General features: G+C 41.6%; 1 protein-coding gene across 1 annotated transcript in view; it reads left to right on the top strand.

Annotated features, from left to right (window-relative positions):
- Window positions 1-1954: 1954 nt before the first annotated feature.
- The window catches only part of LOC129051651 (uncharacterized), a 67994-nt gene continuing 50174 nt past the window's right edge, over window positions 1955-19774 (top strand). The window contains exons 1-3 of the mRNA XM_063716797.1: window positions 1955-2112; window positions 10571-10613; window positions 17242-17633. Of these exons, the coding sequence (XP_063572867.1) occupies window positions 1955-2112; window positions 10571-10613; window positions 17242-17633 (593 nt within the window). The remainder of the gene's footprint in view (window positions 2113-10570; window positions 10614-17241; window positions 17634-19774) is intronic.

Genomic DNA, 19774 nt, shown 5'->3' with positions numbered 1-19774 from the left:
CTAATTTTTTTAAATTTTTGGTAGAGATGAGGTTTTGCCATGTTGGTCAGGCTGGTCTCGAACTCCTGATCTTAAATGATTTGCCCCCCTTGGCCTCCCAAAGTGCTGGGATTACAGTTGTGAGCTACCGTGCCTGGCCATTAGGCCCCTATGATTTCGTCTTTGACCCAACCAAATAGCTTTCCCCACTTCCTAACCGCCTACCCACCAAATTATCCTTAAAAATCCCAATTCTTGCATTTTTGGGGAGACTGACTTGAGCAATAATAAAACTCCAGCCAGCTTTGTGTGAATTAAACACTTTCTGTATTACAATTCCCCTGTCTTGATAAATTGGCTGTGTTTAGGCACAGGCAAGGAGAACCCGTTGAGCAGTTACACATTTTCCACATGGCAGACAGAGTGGCCTTCTTAAAATGTCAATCATTGGCCAGGCGTGGTCACTCACAACTGTAAGCCCAGCACTTTGGGAGGGCAAGGTGGGTGGATCACTTGAGCCCAGGAGTTCAACACCAGCCTGAGCAACATAGGGAGACCCCGTCTCTACAAAAAATATAAAACTTCGCTGGTCGTGGTGGCCTGCACTTGTAAGTCCCAGCTATTCAAGAGGCTGAGTTGGGAGGATCACTTGATCCCAAAATGCAGAGGTTGCAGTGAACCGAGATTGCTCCACTGCACTCCAGCCTGGGCAACAGAGTGAGACCCTGTCTCTATAAAAAATAATAAAATGTTAATTACTTTTTGAACATGGAATATTCCTGCTCGGAGCCTCTCAGGCCTCCTTATTGCACTTGGAACACCAGTGCCTCGCCATGCTCTCCAGAGCCTTGGCTGGGCAGGTTGCTGTCCCCACCTCAGACTCACCTTGTCTCACCTGGCCACCTTCTCACTGCTCTTGCCACACTGGTCTTCTGTCTCCCAAACATGCCCTGCTCAGACCCACCCCAGTGCTCTTGCTGCTCTTTGCTTTGAATGAGGGTCCTTCCCATGGCTGCGTTTCCTCATCATTCCAAGGGGAGGCCTTCGTTGACTAGTCCAATAAATAATTCCTCCCTGCCCCCACCCAACAAGTCATTCTTTGTCCTTACTGGCTTGTATTGTTGTCACAGTAAACTTATATCTGAGATTACCTTATTTATTCATTGTTTACCTGTTCCCCTCCAGAATGAACCCCTGGCAGCTGGACTGTGTCTGTCCTGTTTGCTGTTCCATATGTGATTCCTAGCCCAGGGCCTGGACTCTATATTTGCTGAATGTATGAGTTCTCACAATGAGAGAGAGGCCCGGGGAGGCAGGCACTGTTGTCATCCCCACTTCACATGTACAGAGACTGAGGCTCAGAGAGATGGAGTCACTAGGCCAAGGTCATGCAGATGGTGTGGGACTTGATCCAGCTCCCTCTGGCTCAGAACCCCATGCTCTTCCTACTGGTCCTCTCCTTGCCTGGTTTATCTGCTATAGACCTTCCAGCACTTCACAAGTCCTCAAAGGAAGGATGTGTTTCTGAGTCCCGGTTTCCCCAACACATTAATTTTCTCTGCATCATTTCCCTGTTCTAAAACTGGCACTAGGCGTCCATGTAAACTCCTCTGCCTAAAATATCAAGCTTTCCTGTAATTTCTTATTAGCACCACTTCTCCTTTCTCTAGAAACCCTGTGCTTTATCTATTCCCTACCCAGGAATTATTACTTTTTTGGTTCAACAGGAAGGCAGGATGACTTCAAAGATCTGCTAGCGCACCTGGATTCTGGTTTTCTTACTATTCAGCTTCATGACCTTGAGCAAACTTTACTCAGCTTGGCTGTGCCTCAGTTTAGTCAACTGGAAAGGAAGGGGATAGGACTATAACTAAATATAATTCTAGATCATTTTAAGTATCATCTGTGCACTCACGCAATACGTGCATGGAACGTGGAGGCGAGAGTAAAAAAGACATAGTGCTTGCCTATCGACATGAGGCCCCTACAACCCAGGGAAGGCCTGGTGGTCCAGGATCCAGTGCTGCTCCCCATGTGCCCATCTCACCTGCTGCTTGGCGCCAGCAGCCATCACCACTCCACTTCTCTCAAGAATGGTGAGAGAAGCCATCACCACTCCACTTCTCTCAAGAGGTAAGAAGAAGTTCTTAGAATCATTAAGACAAATTGATGCATTTTTGACAAGTTAATTTTGATTTAAAAATAACTTACACCAGAGGGTCTGTTTATTTTCATTTATTTCCTTTAGAGACAGAGTCTCACTATGTTGCCCAGGCTGGTCTCAAACTGCTGGGCTCAAGTGATACTCCCTAGTAGCTGGGACTACAGGAGAGTGCACCATGCCTGGCTCCCAGTAGAGAGTGTCTTTAGAAGAATGGATTGTTGGCCGGGTGCGATGGCGCATGCCCGTAATCCTAGCACTTTGGGAGGCCGAGGCAGGAGGATCACTTGAAGCCAGGAGTTTGAGACCAGCCTGGCCAACATGGAGAAAGCCTGTCTCTACAAAAAATACAAAAATTGGCTGGACATGGTGGGGTGCACCTGTAGTCTCAGCTACTCAGGAGGCTGAGGCAGAGAATCGCTTGAATCTGGGAGGTGGAGGTTGCAGTGAGCCGAGATCACGCCACTGCTCTCCAGTCTGGGCGACAGAGCAAGACTCCATCTCAAAAAAAAAAAAAGAAGAGCAAGAGGAGGAGGAGGAGGAGGAAGAGGAAGAAGAAGAAGAGGAAGAAGAAGAAGAAGGAGAAGGAGAAGGAGAAAAAGAAGAAGGGAAGAAGAAGACAAAGAAGGAGAAGAAGAAAGAAGGAGGAGGAGGAGGAGGGAGTGTTAAACACATAAGCATGAGCATGTCAGTAATTCTGAAACAGTTGAGAATTCCTGTCACAAATATTGATGATGAAGGGGAAGAAAGAAAAGCCTGGGGAGATGTAGAAATGAACTATTCATCAATGATTTTATGATTTGGAGAAACATCAGTACTTTCTTGAGTGTCTACTCCAGCATCTGAAAGTCATCACAGCTTTTGCTCTATGTGGATAAATTTTGTCATCACACTGACTTAAATTCATCTTTGTCTGGTGTGCATGTTAGGAACTCTTTCAGTTCCACATAACTTTCACCAACTTGAGCTGGCCAAAGTCAGTCAAAAGACAACACTGCCGCTCTGTGGGTCAGGCCCGAATCCAGGCCCTAGAGCAGGCCTTGTCCAGCTGAGTATAGTGGACTTTGGTTAAGAGACAGAGGAAGCACTTGGAGTCCTGAGCAGAGCCAGGGATGAGGACGGCCACCCCTGTGCCAGTACAGACTCAGAAGTGGGGATCAGTGCCCAGAGACTTGCTCTACAGCCACCAGCCTTGTAGACTTGCTCTACTGTTGGCTGCCTGTTGGCTTCTGAAAGGTTTTTCTTTGTGAGATGTATACTTATGAATCATGCACTGCCTGTAGTAGTTAGGAGTTTTGTTTTCAATTTCATTCATTTTGCTCCTTAAAAATATCTTTTTATCATGGAAAATTTCAAAGGTACAAAAGTCGTAAAAACAATGGAATGAATCCATCACCCACCCTCCATAAGTAATAAATAAATGGCCAGTCTTGTTTTGTCTGTACCTCCATCTACTCTTCCATCCACCTTCTGCCCCACTGTCTGTCTGTTTTTTTTTTTTTTTTTGAAGCAAATATGTATAGAGGTTTTTTTTTTGGTTGTTGTTGTTGTTTTGTTTTATTTTGTTTTTTGAGATGGAGTCTTGCACTGTCACCCAGGCTGGAGTGCAGTGGTGTGATCTCGGCTCACTGCCAGCTCTGCCTCCTGGGTTCACGCCATTCTCCTGCCTCAGCCTGCTGAGTAGCTGGGACTACAGGCACCCACCACCACGCCCGGCTATTTTTTTTTTTTTTTTGTATTTTTAGTAGAGACGGGGTTTCACCGTGTTAGCCAGGATGGTCTCGATCTCCTGACCTCGTGATCCGCCTACCTCGGCCTCCCAAAGGGCTGAGATTACAGGCGTGAGCCACTGTGCCCGGCCCCTGTATAGAGTTTTTAGGGTAAACAAACTGAATGAGTTGTAGAAACAAACCAGAATGCTGCTGGAAAAAGGCACAGCCAAATAAAGGGTTGCCAATTTCAAATGACCTTGGTCATATCACCCATTCCCCTAAAGCCATTTTGGTTCTTCCCCATGCCCTTATCATCCTATACCTCACCTGCTGCTTCACAGAAAAACTAGAGTCCATCACAAGTATGTCATTTAGGAAGGGTCAGCAAACTACCAGGGGGGGCTCCAATCAGATACCTGAGAAGTGGCCAGGCACGGTGGTTCACGCCTGTAATCCCAGCACCTTGGGAGGCCGAGGCAGGTGGATCATCTGAGGTCAGGAGTTCGAGACCAGCCTGACCAACATGGAGAAACCCCATCTCTACTAAAAATTCAAAATTAGCTGGGCGTGGTGGCACATGCCTATAATCCCAGCTACTCAGTAAGGCTGAGGCAGGAGAATCACTTGAACTTGGGAGGTGGAGGTTGCGGTGAGCCAAGATCAGGCCATTGCACTCCAGCCTGGACAACGAAAGCAAAACTCCATCTAAAAAAAAAAAAAGAAAGAAAGAAAGAAGGAGAGAAGAGAGAGAGATAAAGAAAGAGAGATAAAGAAAGAGAGAGAAAGAGAGAGAGAAAGAAAGAAGAGAAAAAGAAAGAAAAAGAAAGAAAAAAAGAAAGAAAGAGAAAAGAAGGAAGGAAGGAAAGAATTCCGAGAAGTCTGTGGAGGGGGCAATCAAGACCTGGGCTGAGGGAGGTCACCAGAGACATAGGCACCTTCGGTCTTCCTGCTCCAACATCCTTAGCATGTGGCCCCATCCTTGTGGTTGCAAGATGGCTGCCGAACCTCCAGGCATGGCATCTTTCTTCCAGGTGGAAATAAGGAAGTCCAGAAGCCTTTGCTCTTTTTTCTTTTTTCTTTTTTTTTTTTTTTAGGAAGTGAAGCCTCTGATTCTTTCCCCAAATCTGAGTCACATGGCTACCCACAGCTGCAAGGGGTTCCTTGAAGGGGAGGATTTTTGCTTTTTTAGCCCCTGTTGCCTCCATGCCTCTGTTTCTCCCTCCTGTGTCTCCATCCATGTACTGCAGTTTTGCTTCTTGCCCTGCACCTGTGTCAGCAGATGGAATAGATCTCATCCTCTGTCTTACTTGGCCCTGGCAATACCAGCCATCCGTCCATCAGTTTCTGCTTGTATCTCCCTGTGCCTCTCCGTCTCTGTGCTCCTGGTAATCTCTGTACAAATCCCCATCTGGTCTCTAAGTCATCATTTTCATGTCTCTACCTTTCTATGTAACTTTTTGTTTATTTTGGTTTCTTTGTCTCTTCCCTTTCTCTTTCTTTTCCCCTGCTGCCCTTTAGACTCTACTATTAATAACTGACTGTCATACTAACCTATCTCAAAAGAAGAGGCAAGCAGGTATGCATGTGCCTCCTGATGGAAGAACACACTACCAACCATGAAGTAGTCTGGCCATTAAAATCAAACCTAAATCTGACCAAGACTCTGAATCTAACTACCAAATGACAAAAAATGCAAAGGACAGAGGAACCTGTTAAATCAGTGGTCCCCAACATTTTTGGCACCAGGGACCGGTTTTATGGAAGACAGTTTTTCCACAGATCGGGGGCAAGGGGGTGGGTCGGAGGGGATGGTTTCAGGATGAAATTGTTCCATCTCAGATCATCAGGCATTAGATTCTCATAAGCAGCACACAACCTAGATCCCTTGCATGTGCAGTTCACAATAGGGTTCGTGCTTTTATAAGAATCTCATGCCATGCTGATCTGACAGGAGGCAGAGCTCAGGTGATAATACTCGCCCGCTGCTCACCTCCTGCTGTGCGACCCCTTTCCTAACAGGGCACTGACTGGTCCTGGTCAGTGGCCTGGGGATTGGGGACCCCTATGTTAAACCACACCAAAGGGATACAGTTTAGGCAAATCCAGACTGTGTGAAACCCCACGTAAAAATAACTGCTTTTCTTCAACAAATAAATTGCAAAGCTTATTCTTGAAAAAAATATACAAGAATGGATAAGTACTCTCACCACAAAATGTTAACTATGTGAGGTGATGCATATGTTAATTAGCTAGATTTAGTCATTCTGCAATGTTACAATGTATATATACTTCAACGTGTGTATATATGTATATATATATGTCATGTGCATGATAAATACATATAATTTTATTTGTCAATTTAAGAAATAAATAAAAATCCCTAAAAAATTGTAAAGCCAAAGAGAGAGAGAGAAACAATAAAAAGGGCTTAAAAGATCTATGACCAGCCAGGCATGGTGGCTCATGCCTGTAATCCTAGCACTTCGGGAGGCTGAGGCAGGAAGATCGCTTGAGTCCAGGAGTGTGAGACCAGTTTCAGCAATATATCGAGACCCCATGTCTACAAAAAAAGAAAAAAAATTAGCCAGGTGTGGTGGCATGCACCTGTAGTCCCAGCTACTTGTGAGGCTGAAGTGGGAAGATTGCTTGAGCCAGGGAAGTTGAGGCTGTACTCAGCTATGATTGCACCACTGTGCTTCAGCCTGGATGACAGAGCAAGACCCTGTTTCAAACAACAACAGTAGCCCCAAAACACGCAAAACATCTATCACCCATTTGCAATGTGTGGAGCTTACTTGGATTCTGATTTAGACAAACTATAAAACCATCATTTATGCTATTTATGAGACTGATGGGTAGTTGATAATACTAAGGAACTATTTTTAACTTTTTAGGGTTATCGTGGTGTTTTGGCTTTTTTAAATTTTATTTTATTTTATTTGTGTATTTACTTATTTTTCAGAGACATTGTCTTGCTCTGTTTCCCAGGCTGGAATCCAGCAGAATAATCATAATTCACTGCAGCCTGCAATTTCTGTGTTCAAGCAGTCCCCCTGCCTCAGCTTCCCAAGTAGCTTGGGCCACAGGAATGCTACCACACCTGGCTAATTTTTAAATTTTTGTGTAGAGACAGGGTCTCGCTATGTTGCATTGGCTGGTCTCAAAGGCCTGGCCTTAAGCAATCCTCTGGTCTTAGCCTCCCAAAGTGCTGGGATTACATGCATGAACCACCATGCCCAGCCTATGGTTATTTTTTGAAACTTGTATTTTAAAGATGTACACTGAATGTTTACAGTTGAAATAAGTTTCTGGGATGTGCTGCAAAATCATTTTGGAAGGAAAGAAAGCTGAGGGGGTGAAAATAAAACTAGACTGGTATGAATTGACAGTTGTTGGCAGTGAATTTGTTATATTTATTCATTTTTATTTTAAAAACTTTATTCTGGAAAATTTCAAACATACACAAAACAAACACATACAAAACAATATCAAACATATACAAAACAAAAAAAAAATGTTATGATAAACCCTCATATATCCAACTGCCAACTTCAATAACTATCAGCATCTTGGCATTGGTTTCATCTGTACCTCTCCCTACTCCCCATTCAATTATTATAATTATTTTAGAAAGTTTTAGGTAAAATGTACCTATGTTGAAATGTACATATATTAACCATACAAATTAAAAAATGAAAACACCCCTGTAAATATAAAGAATATTTCCATCACTCCAGAAGATAAACCACATTTTATCAAGATTTCCTTCACCTCGGAAGTTTCACTAATGTTCTTTCCTTTTGAACATCCCTTAAAGAAGCCATCACTGCCCCCTCTCTCTTTATCTCTTAACATATATTAGTTTTATCTTTCTAGAACTTCAAAAATGGAGTAATATAGTACATACTCTTTCACATAGATTAGTTACAACTTTCTAGAACTTTACACTAATGGAAGAAAATAGTATGTACATCTTTTACTGTGAGTTTCATCCATCTTGTGTGCATCAGTAGTTTGTTCCTTTTTATTGCTGAGTAGTAATCCATTTTGTAAACATACCACATGCTGTTTATTCATTAACCTATTGATGGACATTGGACCATTTCCAGTTTTTGGCTATTATGAATAAAGCTGTGATAAACATTCTTATACACATCTTTTTGTAACCTATTTTTCTTAGTTAAGTAACTAGGAATGGAATTTCTTAGTCAGAGGGTAGTAGCATGTTTATCTTCATTAGAAATGGCTAAATGGTTTTTCAAAGAATTTGAACCATTTTGCATTCCCATCAAGAATGTATAAGAGTTTCAGTTGTTCCAAATCCTTACCAACATTTGGTGTTGTCTGTCTTAACTTTTTTTTGTTTGTTTTTTGTTTGTTGAGACAGGGTCTCACCCAGTCATGCAGGCTGGAGTGCAGTGGGGTGATCTTGGCTCACTGCAACCTCTGCCTCCCAGACTCAAGCTATCCTCCCACTTCAGCCTCCTGAGTAGCTGGGACTATAGGCATGCACCACCACGCCCAGCTAAATTGTCATTCTTAAATTTTAACCATTTTAGTAAGTATGGAGTAGCTTGTCATTGTGATTTCAATACTCATTGACCTGATAACCAGTGATATTGGGCAATTTTCATGTGTTTATTGGCCATTTGTCTGACTTCTCTGTGAAGTCTTCATTCTTTTGCACATTTTAAAAAAATTGTGTTGCTTTTATGATCTAATTGTAAGTGTTCATTATATATTCTTCATAAAAGTCTGTAGTTTGACTATCCATTTTCTTAACGGTGTCTTTTGATGAGGAGAAATTTTTGTTTTGATGAAATCTAATTTATTACTTTTTTCTCTTATGGTTATTACTTGTCTATCCCCAGATCACAAAATATTCTCCTAGGTTTTCTTCTAAAAGCTTGAGTGTTTAAGTGTTTATATTTAGATTAATGAGCCATCTCAAATTAATTTTTGTATAGTATGAGTTATGGGAGCCCAGAACCATTATTAAAAAGACCTACTTTTCCCTATTGAATTTCTCTAGCACCTTTGTCAATAATCAACTGACCATTTAACTGCAAATTTATTTCTGGATAGCCTATTCTGTTGTCTTGATCTATTTGTCTATCCTTATGTATACACCACAATGTCTTTTTTTTTTTTTTTTTTTTTTTGAGACAGAGTCTTGCTCTGTCACCCAGGCTGCAGTGCAGTGGTGCGATCTCTGCTCACTGCAAGCTCCGCCTCCTGGGTTCACGCCATTCTCCTGCTTCAGCCTCCCAAGTAGCTGGGACTACAGGTGCCCGCCACTGCGCCCAGCTAATTTGTTGTATTTTTAGTAGAGACGGGGTTTCACCATGGTTTCGATCTCCTAACTTCGTGATCCGCCCGCCTCGGCCTCCCAAAATGCCGGGATTACAGGCGTGGCCACTACAATGTCTTAATTACTATAACTTCGTGGTAAACCTTGAAGTCAGGTAATATAAGTTCCAGCTGACTTTATTCTACTTTTTCAAGATTGTTTTAGATATTCTAGATATTTTGCATGTCCATATGTATTTTAGAATCATCTTGTCAATTTCTAAGAAAAACCTATCGACATTGAGTTGAAACTGTAGATCAATTTGGGGAGGCATCTTAACAATATTGAATCTTTCAATCTATGAATATGATATACTTCCATTTATTTAGGTTTTCTTTAACTTATCTCAATGATATTTTGTTGTTTTCAATGTACAGGGCTTGCATATCTTTTATTGAATGTATTCAAACTTTTTCTTATGTTTTTGATGGTATGATAAATGAGATTATTTTTTAAATTCCATTTTCCCAGTTTTTTCTTTCTTTTTTTGTAGATATGTCTTAGAAGTCAGCACTTTTCCAGTGTTTTCTACTAGTATATAGACATACTTTTGATTTTTGTACATTGAGTTAGTTAAACTGATATATTAGTTGATAGGAGGAACCTAGTTTAACTGCTGTATTTGATCTAGAAGATTTTTGTTGTTGATTCTTTAGGATTTTCTATGCCAATGATCATACCATTTTCAAATAGGGATGTATTTATTGCTTCCTTTTCAACTCCTTCCTTCCTTCCTTCCTTTCTCTCTCTCTTTCTTTCTCTCTCTCTCTTCCTCCCTCCCTCCCTCTCTTTCTTTCGTTCTTTCTTTCTCTTTCTTTCTTTTTCTTTTTCCCGCCCTCCCTCCCTCCTTTCTTTCTTTCTTCCTTCCTTCCCTCCCTCCCTTCCTTCTTTTTCTTTTTCCCTCCCTCCCTTCCTTCCTTTGTTCTTTTCCTGCCTTCCTGCCTTCCTGCTTCTTTCTTTTTTTTCTTTCTCCCTCCCTTCCTTCCTTCCTTCCTTCCTTCCTTCCTTCCTTCCTTCCTTCCTTCCTTCCTTCCTTTCTTTCTTTCTTTCTTTCTTTCTTTTTTCTTCTCTTTCTTTTTCTTTTTCCTTATTGAACTATCCAGGATGTCCAGTATAGTAGAAGCAGTAAGAATAGAGAACTTTGCCTTCTTTCCAATATTAGGGGAAAATGTTTAGCAATCAGTAGGAATTATCAGTTGTAGTTTTTTCTTTGTAGGTGCCTGCAATTAAATTAAACAAGTTCTCTTTTGTTCCTAGTTTGCTGAGAGTGAAAAACGTTTTTTCATCATTAATGGGTATTGAATTTTGTCAAATGCCTTTTCTGTATCAATTGATATATTATTTTTTCCCTTTATTACCTTAATATAGTGGGCTACAGTTGTTGGAATTATCTGACAAAGACTTAAAGCAGGTATTATACAAATGTTCCAAGAGGCAGTCATGCGCATTCTTGACGTGAGTGGAAAGATAGAAAGCATCAGCAAAGAAATGCAAGATATAAAACAGAAATAAAAGGACATTTCAGACCAGAAAAATGAAATAACTGAAGTAAAAAACTTGTTGGATGGACTTAAGAGTGGAATAGAGATGATTGAGGAGTTGGCAAACTTGAGACAGGATCAATAGAAATCATCCAGTCTGAACAACAAAGAGAATAAAGTGAAAAACAATGAACATACCTTTAGGGACCTGTAGGAAAATATCAAAAGGTGAATATTCATGCCATCAGAGTAACAGAAATGGAGGAGAAAGATTGTTTGTTCTTAAAAAATATTTGGAGAGGCTGGGTGCAGTGGTTCATGCCTGTAATCCCAGCATTTTGGGAGGCCAAGGTGAGTGGTCACCTGAGGTCGGGAGTTCAAGACAAGCCTGGCCAAAATGGTGAAACCCCATCTCGACTAAAAATACAAAATTATCCTGGTGTGGTAGTGCACGCCTGTAGTCCCAGCTACTTGGGAAGGTGATGCAGAATTGCTTGAATCTAGGAGGTGGAGGTTGCAGTGAGCCAAGATTGCACCAGTGCACTCCAACCTGGGCAACAGAGCAAGACTCCACCTCAAAATAATAATATAATAATAATAATTTCCAGAGTTTGGTGAAAGACATAAACCTACAGATTCAAGAACCTTAGTGAGCCCCAAAAGGATAAACGAAAGAAATTTGTACCCAGAAACATCATAATCCAATTACTAGAAACTACAGACAAAGAAAAATTTTGAAGGCAGCCCGAGGAAGCCTATGCATTACCTGTAATGGGGATGAAGATTCAAATGACTGTGTTTCTTATTAGAAACCATGGAGGCAAGAAAGAAGTGACACAACATTTTTAAAGTGCTAAAAGAAAAGAACTGTCAATGCAGAATTCTATATCCAGTGAAAATATATTTCGTGAATGAAGATGACATGGAGACATTCTCAGATAAAAGAAAATTATTTTTGGTGAATGTATCATGTGCAGTTAGTTGCCAGTAAACCTGTTCAATTAATAAAGGAAGTTTTTCAGATAGAAAGGAAATGATACCAGAAAGAAACTTGGAATATCAGGAATGAAAGAAGAGTAACAGATGATAAAATTCTGGTAATATAATAACTATTCTTCTCCTGAGATGTTTAAAGTATATTTGACAGTTGAAAGCACAAATTATAGCATTACCTTATAAGATTTTAATGCATATAGATGTAATATGTAGATACCATAACATAAAAGGGGAGGGTGAATGAGTTAACATAGTGGTAAGATTTCTACTTTCCAGTTGGAGTGGTAAAATATTGATTCCAGATAGATTGTGATACTGTTCTGTATACTGTAATCCCTAGAGAAGGCATTTAAAAACCTATACCAAGAGATATAGTCAAAATCACAGTAGAAAATTAAAATGAAATACTAAAAAATGCTCACTTAACTAAAAAAAATGCTGGAAAGGGAAAATTGAGGGATAAAAAGCAAAAGGAACAGACAGGAAACAAATAATAACATGATAGACCTAATTCCTGTTATTGGTAAATTTTGTTTTGTATCTTTTCTTCTTGATTAGTCTTGTGTGAAACTTCAATTTTATTAATCTTTTAAAAGACTTGCTTTTTGCTTTGTTAATTTTCTCTATTGTTTTTCTATTTTCAATTTTATCGATTTCTACATGGATCTTTATTCTTTCTTTCCTTCTACTTACTTTGTGTTTAGTTTGCTCTACTTTTCCTAGGCTCTTAAAGTGGAATTTGGCTGATTGATTTTAGGACTCTCTTCCTTTCTAATATAATTTTTAAAGCTGCAAATTGACCTCTAAACACTGGTATAGCTGCAGCACCTAAACTTTAGTCTGCTACTTTTTATTATCATTCAGTTTGAAATATTTTCTAACCCAGATATCTTATTTGACCCATATATTACTTAGAAGTGTGTAGTTTAATTTCTAAATATCTGTGGCTTTTCTAGATACATTTATTGATCTCTATTTTAATTCCATTATAGTTAAAGAACATACACTGTAAGATTTCAGTCTTTTGAAGTCTACTGAGAGATATTTTATGGCCAATTTTGGTCTCTTTTAGTGAATGTACCATGTGCAGTTGGAAAGAATGTACATTCTGCTATCATTGGGTATAGTGTTCTATAAATGTCAATTAGGTTTAGATGGCCTACAGTAGAGTTTAGCAAACTCTTCCCATGAAGGGCCAGATAATAGACATTTCAAGCTTTGTGAGCCATATGATCTCTTTTGCATCTCAATTCTGCAAAAGCTACTATAAACAACCATAGACAATAAATAAATGAATAGGGGTGGCTGTTTTCTAATTTTTTTTTTGGGATGGAGTCTTGCTCTCTTGCCCAGGCTGGAGTGCAGTGACACGATCTCGGCTCACTGCAACCTCCTCCTCCTGGGTTCAAGCAATTCTCCTGCCTCAGCCTCCTGAGTAGCTGGGATTACAGGTGCATGCCACCACACCCGGCTAATTTTTATATTTTTAGTAGAGACAGCATTTCACCATGTTGTTCAGGCTGGTCTCGAACTCCTGACCTCATGATCCACCTGCCTTGGCCTCCCAAAGTACTGGGATTACAGGTGTGAGCCACCACACCCAGCCTAAAATTTTATTTTTGAGATTTGTCTCCTTTACCATAATTCAACAATCCCTGATCTATAGTGCTTTTAGAAGATATTGTATATATTTACTGGGTTTTTTTTTTTTTTTGGTCTAGTTATTCTATCACTTTTCAAGAGCAGGGTATCAAAATCTTTCATTACGAGTATGGATTTGTTTCTCTCTTTAGTTCTGCTAATTTTGCTTGTTATTTTTAAACTCTGATTTTAGATGCATAAACATATATAATTGTTATGTTTTCCTGACGTATCAACTCATTCATCATTTGAAACTTCCCTCTTTGTCTCTATATTTTCTCTTAAAGTCTATTTTGTCAAATATTAATATAGTCACTTCAGATTTCTTTTCTTATCATTAAAAACACATAACACTATTCACAAAGATTAAGAATAAAAAATTGTATTTTAAAAATACATAACATTAAATTTATTATACTAACCATCTTTAGCTGTATAGTTCAGTAGTGTTAAGTTTATTCACATTGTTGTCCAACAGTTCTCTAATACTTTTTCATCTTGCAAAAGTGAAACTCAACACCTGTTAAACACTAATTCCTCCTCTCCTCCCCCCAGCCTTTGGCAACCACCTTTCTACTTTCTGTTTCTATGATTTTTGACCACTTTAGATACTTCAAATGAGTGGAATCATACAGTATTTGTCCTTTAGTGACTGGCTTATTTCACTTAACATAATATTCTCAAGTTTCATCCATAGTGTAGTGACGACAGGAGTTTCTACTATTTTTTTTTTTTTTGAGATGGAGTCTCACTCTATCACCCATGCTGGAGTGGAGTTACGATTCTCCTGCCTCAGCCTCCTGAGTTGCTGGGACTACAGGTGCACGCCACTGCACCCAGCTAATTTTTTTTTTGTATTTTTTGCAGAGATGAGTTTTCGCCATGTTGACCAGGCTGCTCTCGAACTCCTGACCTCAGGCCATCCACCTGCCTTGGCCTCCCAAAGTGCTGGGATTACAGGCATGAGTCACCGTGCCTGGCTGGATTTTTACTTTTTAAAGGCTACATAACATTCCACTGTGTGTGTACCACATTTTCTTTAGCCATTCATCTGTTGATGGACATTTGGGTTGCTTCCACCTCTTGCATATTTTGAATAATGCTGCAATGGACAAATGGATATGTAAATATCACTTTGAGATCCTGCTTTGACGTTTTTTGGATACATACCCAGAAGTGGGGTTTACTGGGTCATGTGGTAATTCTATTTTCAATTTTTGGAGAAACCTCTGTACTGTTTTCCATAATGGCTGCTGCATTTTACATTCCCACCAGCAGTGCACAAGGGTTCCAATTTTTCCACACCCTTGCCAACACTTGTTATTTTCTGTTCTTTTGATGATGGCCCTTCTTGTGGGTATGCAGTGATATCTCATTGTGATTTTGACTTGCATTTCTTTTATGATTAGTGATGTTGATTATCTTTTTGTATGCTTTTTGGCCACCTCAGATTTCTTATTCTTTCTTTTTACACAGTGTATCCTTTTCTATTCTTTTACTTTCAACCTATTTATGTTTTCGCAGTTAAGAGTCATCTTTTGTGGCTAATATACAACCAGGTCTTGTTTTTGGTTTGTTTTAAATCCAGTCTGACAATCTCTGTCTTTTTATTAGCATGTTTAGTGTATTTATATTTAATATAGTCTTTTTATTTATTTATTTTGAAGACAGAGTCTTGCTCTATCCCCCAGGTGGGAGTGCAGTGGCATGATCTTGGCTCACTGCAACCTCCCCCTCCTGGGTTCAAGTGGTTCTCCTGCCTCAGCCTCTCGAGTATCTGGGATTACAGGTGTGTGCCACCACGCCCGGCTACTTTTTGTATTTTTAGTGGAGATGATGTTTCACCATGTTGGCCAGGCTGGTCTCGAACTCCTGGACTCAAGTGATCCACCTGCCTTGGCCTCCCAAAGTGTTAGGATTACAGGCATGAGCCACTGTGCCTGGCCTAATTTTTTGTATTTTTGGTAGAGACGGGGTTTCACCATGTTGGCCAGGCTGGTCTTGAACTCCTGAGCTCAATAGATCCACCCACCCCGGCCTCCCAAAGTGCTGGGATTACAGGTCACCACACCTGGCTATATTTAATATAGTTATTGATGTTAAGCTGTGACATCTTTGAGGGATCAGAGGGTAGATTCTGGTAGGCAGCTTAATGGCTACCTGCAGATGTCCACGTCCTATTCCCTGGCACCTATGAATACGTTACCTTACATGGCAAAAGAGATTTTGCAGATGTGATTAAGGTTACTGACTTAAAATGGGGAATATTATCCTATCCTGGATAATCTAGGTGGGCCCAATCTAATCACACAAATCTTTAAAAGGGGAGAACTTTTCCAGGCTGGGTCAGAGAGATGAGATGGGAGGAAGAGGACAGATTTGAAGTGTGAGAGGAACTTGACTGATAGTTCCTGGCTTTGGCTTTGAAGATGGAGGAAGGAGGTCCCAAACCAAGGAATGCAGCATGGGCCTCTAGAAGCTGGAATGACCCTCACCTCACAGCCAGCAAGAAATCAGGGAACTCAGTCCTACCTGAGTGAGCAGGAAATCGATTCTCCTCTGCAGCCTCTAGAGAGAACACAGCCTGTCAACACCCTGATTTTGGCCCAATGAGCCCTGTACCTCCAGAAGTGTAACATAATAAATTTGTGTTGTTTTAAGCTATTAAGCTGTGGTTAATTTGTTATGGCACCAAGAGAAAACTAACATGACACATACTTCTCTATATATTCTTCCCTTCTAGAATTACCTCTTCCCAATTTTCCCTTTTTTTTTTTTTTTTTTTTTTTTTTAGACAAGGTCTCCCTCTGTCACCCAGGCTGGAGTGCAGTGGCACTATCTTGGCTCACTGCAGCCTCCACCTCCTGGGTTCCAGCAATTCTCATGCCTCAGCCTCCCAAGTAGCTGAGATTACAGGTGTCTGCCACCATGCCCAGCTAATTTTTTGTGTTTTTAGTAGACAGGATTTCACCATGTTGGCCAGGCTGGTCTCAAACTCCCGGCCTCAGGTGATCTGCCCACCTCGGCCTCCCAAAGTGCTGGGATTACAAGTGTGAGCCACCACTCCTGGCCCCAATTTTCCAATTCTACTAGTCTCAAACTCTGTTTTCTGTCCACTTCAAGTCAATCAAGTGATGGCTCTCTGCAGCTGGAGCTGCTCACTGATTGGGGGTTGCCCTCAAGTCAAAAGCCATAAACTCACAAATCTCAACAATTTTCATTCATTTTTCAAGGGTGGTTTTCCTACAGTTTCTGCCTTCTTTTGATCAATCTCTAATGCCTTCATACATTATTTTAAAAATGCTTTGCTCAGATTGTATAATTTTTATTTTATTTATTTTATTTTTTTTGAGACAGTCTTACTCTGTCGCCCAGGCTGGTGCACCACCACGCCCACCTAATTTTTTTCTCTTGTTTGGTATTTCTAGTAGAGACGGGGTTTCACCATGTTGACCAGACTGGTCTCAAACTCTTGACTTCAAGTGATTCGCTTGCCTTGGCCTCCCTAAGTGCTGGGATTACAGGAGTAAGCCACGGAGCCCAGCCAGATTGTATAACTTTTATCTGCAAGAAGATTAGTCCACCGTTACCAAAAGCTGGAACCTCATTATACTCTTCTGCCTACTTTTACGTTTGCAATTTTCCATAATTTAAAAAGAGAAAGAAAAAAAAATTTTAAACGCTCTAGTGGGATGTTTTAATTTTACTTATTCTCATTAATCTGAAGCCTAAAAATGAGTTGCTATCTCTTAATGTGACAGTTGAAATAAAAGAAACGGAATTAAAATGGGAGTTTTCGAAGCCTTTGATGGGGGAGGAAAGACCCCCCAACCTTCCCTCCTTAGAGGGAAGGAATCCTTACTTACAGGTTAGTTCCACCACGTGCAGTTCCTCACAGTCACCAGCAGGGGGAAAAAGTAGTTTTGCGTTTCCGATGGATCCCTGCGCCCCGCTGCCAATTCCCCAAGCAAAGGGAAGCGAGGGGAGAGCGCGGAGCCCCCGATCAGCGTTCGGAGGAACTGGCCTAGAGGGGCCACTCGGAGCGCAAAGGCCCCGCGAAATAGAACATCTATACGCCCAGCAACCCTCCCTTTCGAGGCGCACGGGATAAGTTGGCTGGAACTCTCCGCTGACCGCTCCGCCTGGGACTCAGGGCTGCAGCGGCACAGAGCTTCCTCCAGGGCGCCCAGGGCGGCGCGAGCAGGAGGGGGACCCAGTGTGGCCGCGCCCGGGACCTCGGGGGACCACGTGAGCCTGCGCCCGGGTCCCAGTGGGATCCAGATGAGCGTACGCCCAAGTCCGCGGGGGACCAGGTGAGCCCGCGCCCGGGTCTGAGTGGGATCCAGGTGAGCCAGCGTCCAGCGTCTCCAGGGTCTGGGGCAGGGTCGTCGGGCTTAGGACTCAAGCAGTCAGTGGGCAGAATGGGTTGGCGCGGAGAGCCAGACGCGCTCGGGATCCAGGCGATGGGCCCGGGCATAGCCGTGTCTGTAAGGGCTGTGGTCAGAGGATCGTCGAGAGGACCTGCTTCTACCTAGTGTATTCACAGCACTACCCATAAAAATAAACCCTGCTAATGAGACGGTGTGTGGGGAGGGGGGTGGGAGCGTGGTCATTTTATTAGAGCTGAGCATTAGTAATTTCCTTGAGGACCTTGGCCAAACTCTTTGTTTTGAAGCCAGTGGAGGGCCTGGGTCCGTGTCCCTGAGTTCTGAGTTAACTGCGTGGACAAATGATGAGAAACAGCCATCACTTTAGGGATGTTTCAAGAGAAAGTCGGTGGGTGCTGAAACAGTGAGTTAGAGAGACGGAACAGAAAGCAAAGACCAGAAAGACAAGAAGCAAAGATATGGGAAGTCAAAAAAGGAAATTGCTTGGAAATAAAGCCAGATGGGTCTGGCAGGAGTGCTGTCTTGATTGACATCTGTCGGGGGACATGACCCTGGACAGATCACTGGAGTCAGAGGAGGTCATTAATTAAGAATCCGCTGGTTATCCTTGGTGTTCTAAGGTTACCACGGTAGAAATAGAAACGTGTGCAGCACATAGGCAACAAGTTTTGGCAAATGACCAAATAAGGTACATTTAATTGGATTAGGAGATCAGTTGCAAAGTGTTGTGTTTCTATGCCATGATGAACATTCAGAGTGGAATCTCTAGAAAAATACTTGTGTAAATGATTAGACTGTAGGACTAAGGTGTTGCAAAACAGTACAGTAAGTTATTTACTCTTTTTTTTTTTTTTGAGACGGAGCCTCACTCTGTTGCCCAGGCTGGAGGGTTAGTGGCTTGATCTCGGCTCACTGCAACCTCCGCCTCCCGGGTTCAAGCAGTAAATTATTTACTCTTAGTCTCAATAATACTGTGTGTATCAGTAATATTCTAATTATATTTATTTCAAGAAGGTGTCCATTTGTTTTAGACAGGTAATTACTAGTTTAAAATAGATGGGAATATAAAACATTCCGATAATTTGAAATATAGGCCAAAGTCAAGTAAAATATTCGCAAAACATACATGAAAACGAGTAAAATAATAGCAGACCAAGTTCAGCTAGTTTTCAAAAGAAATATAGAATGCCACTCTTTCCCCTGTTCTTGTACTTGAGGGTTGAGGAGCTGTTTGTTGTTGCAGGCTCACACCTGTGTGTCCGAGTCAGGCCTGCAAAACCTGTGTGTCCCACTTCTCAATTTACCCAGTTCTGGGGTCCTCCTCTGCACACCTGTGAAAAGACATCTTATTCTTGTGGTTTAAAACTTGCCGGCCGGGGGCGGTGGCTTACGTCTGTAATCCCAGCGCTTTGGGAGCCCGAGGCGGGCGGATCACGAGGTCAAGAGATTGAGATCATTCTGGCCAACATGGTGAAACCCCGTCTCTACTAAAAATACAAAAATTAACTGGGCATGGTGGCGCATACCTGTAATCCCATCTACTTGGGAGGCTGAGGTAGGAGAATCACTTGAACCCAGGAGGCAGAGGTTGCAGTGAGTCGAGATCGCGCCGTTGCACTCCAGCCTGGGTGACAAGAGCCAAACTCCGTCTCAAAAAAAAAAACCAACCAACCAACCAACCAAACAAACAAACAAAAACTTGCCTATACTGCTTGGTGTTTTAAAAAATTTGGAAGGGGGAGGAAAAGACAGGTTACTTTTCCATGAATCAGACACAGCAACTGAAAATTGTTGGGGAGGGATTGTTCACTGAATGAAAAAACTAGGTGGGAGGCAGGTGGGATGGATATGATGACCTCATTTGAACTTTGCATGCTATTTCTTCTTAAACGGTGAGGAGTTTAGAAAAAGTACTCACGCTTAGTTTTGGTGGAAAGGCATTAATAGTATTTTCTCAAGCAGTGTTTGTACAGAATTATTAAGGAGCCCCCTAACACTTTCTCATAAGCCCCCAGGAACGGATTCCTTGTACCTCAGAGGCAAGGTACTTGCCAATAAGCCTTTAG

The sequence above is a fragment of the Pongo abelii genome, chromosome 17 (genome assembly GCF_028885655.2).
Source record: "Pongo abelii isolate AG06213 chromosome 17, NHGRI_mPonAbe1-v2.0_pri, whole genome shotgun sequence".
NCBI classification, from domain to species: Eukaryota; Metazoa; Chordata; class Mammalia; order Primates; family Hominidae; genus Pongo; species Pongo abelii.
Note: the sequence above shows the minus strand (reverse complement) of the source record. Positions and strands in the feature narration are given on the sequence as shown.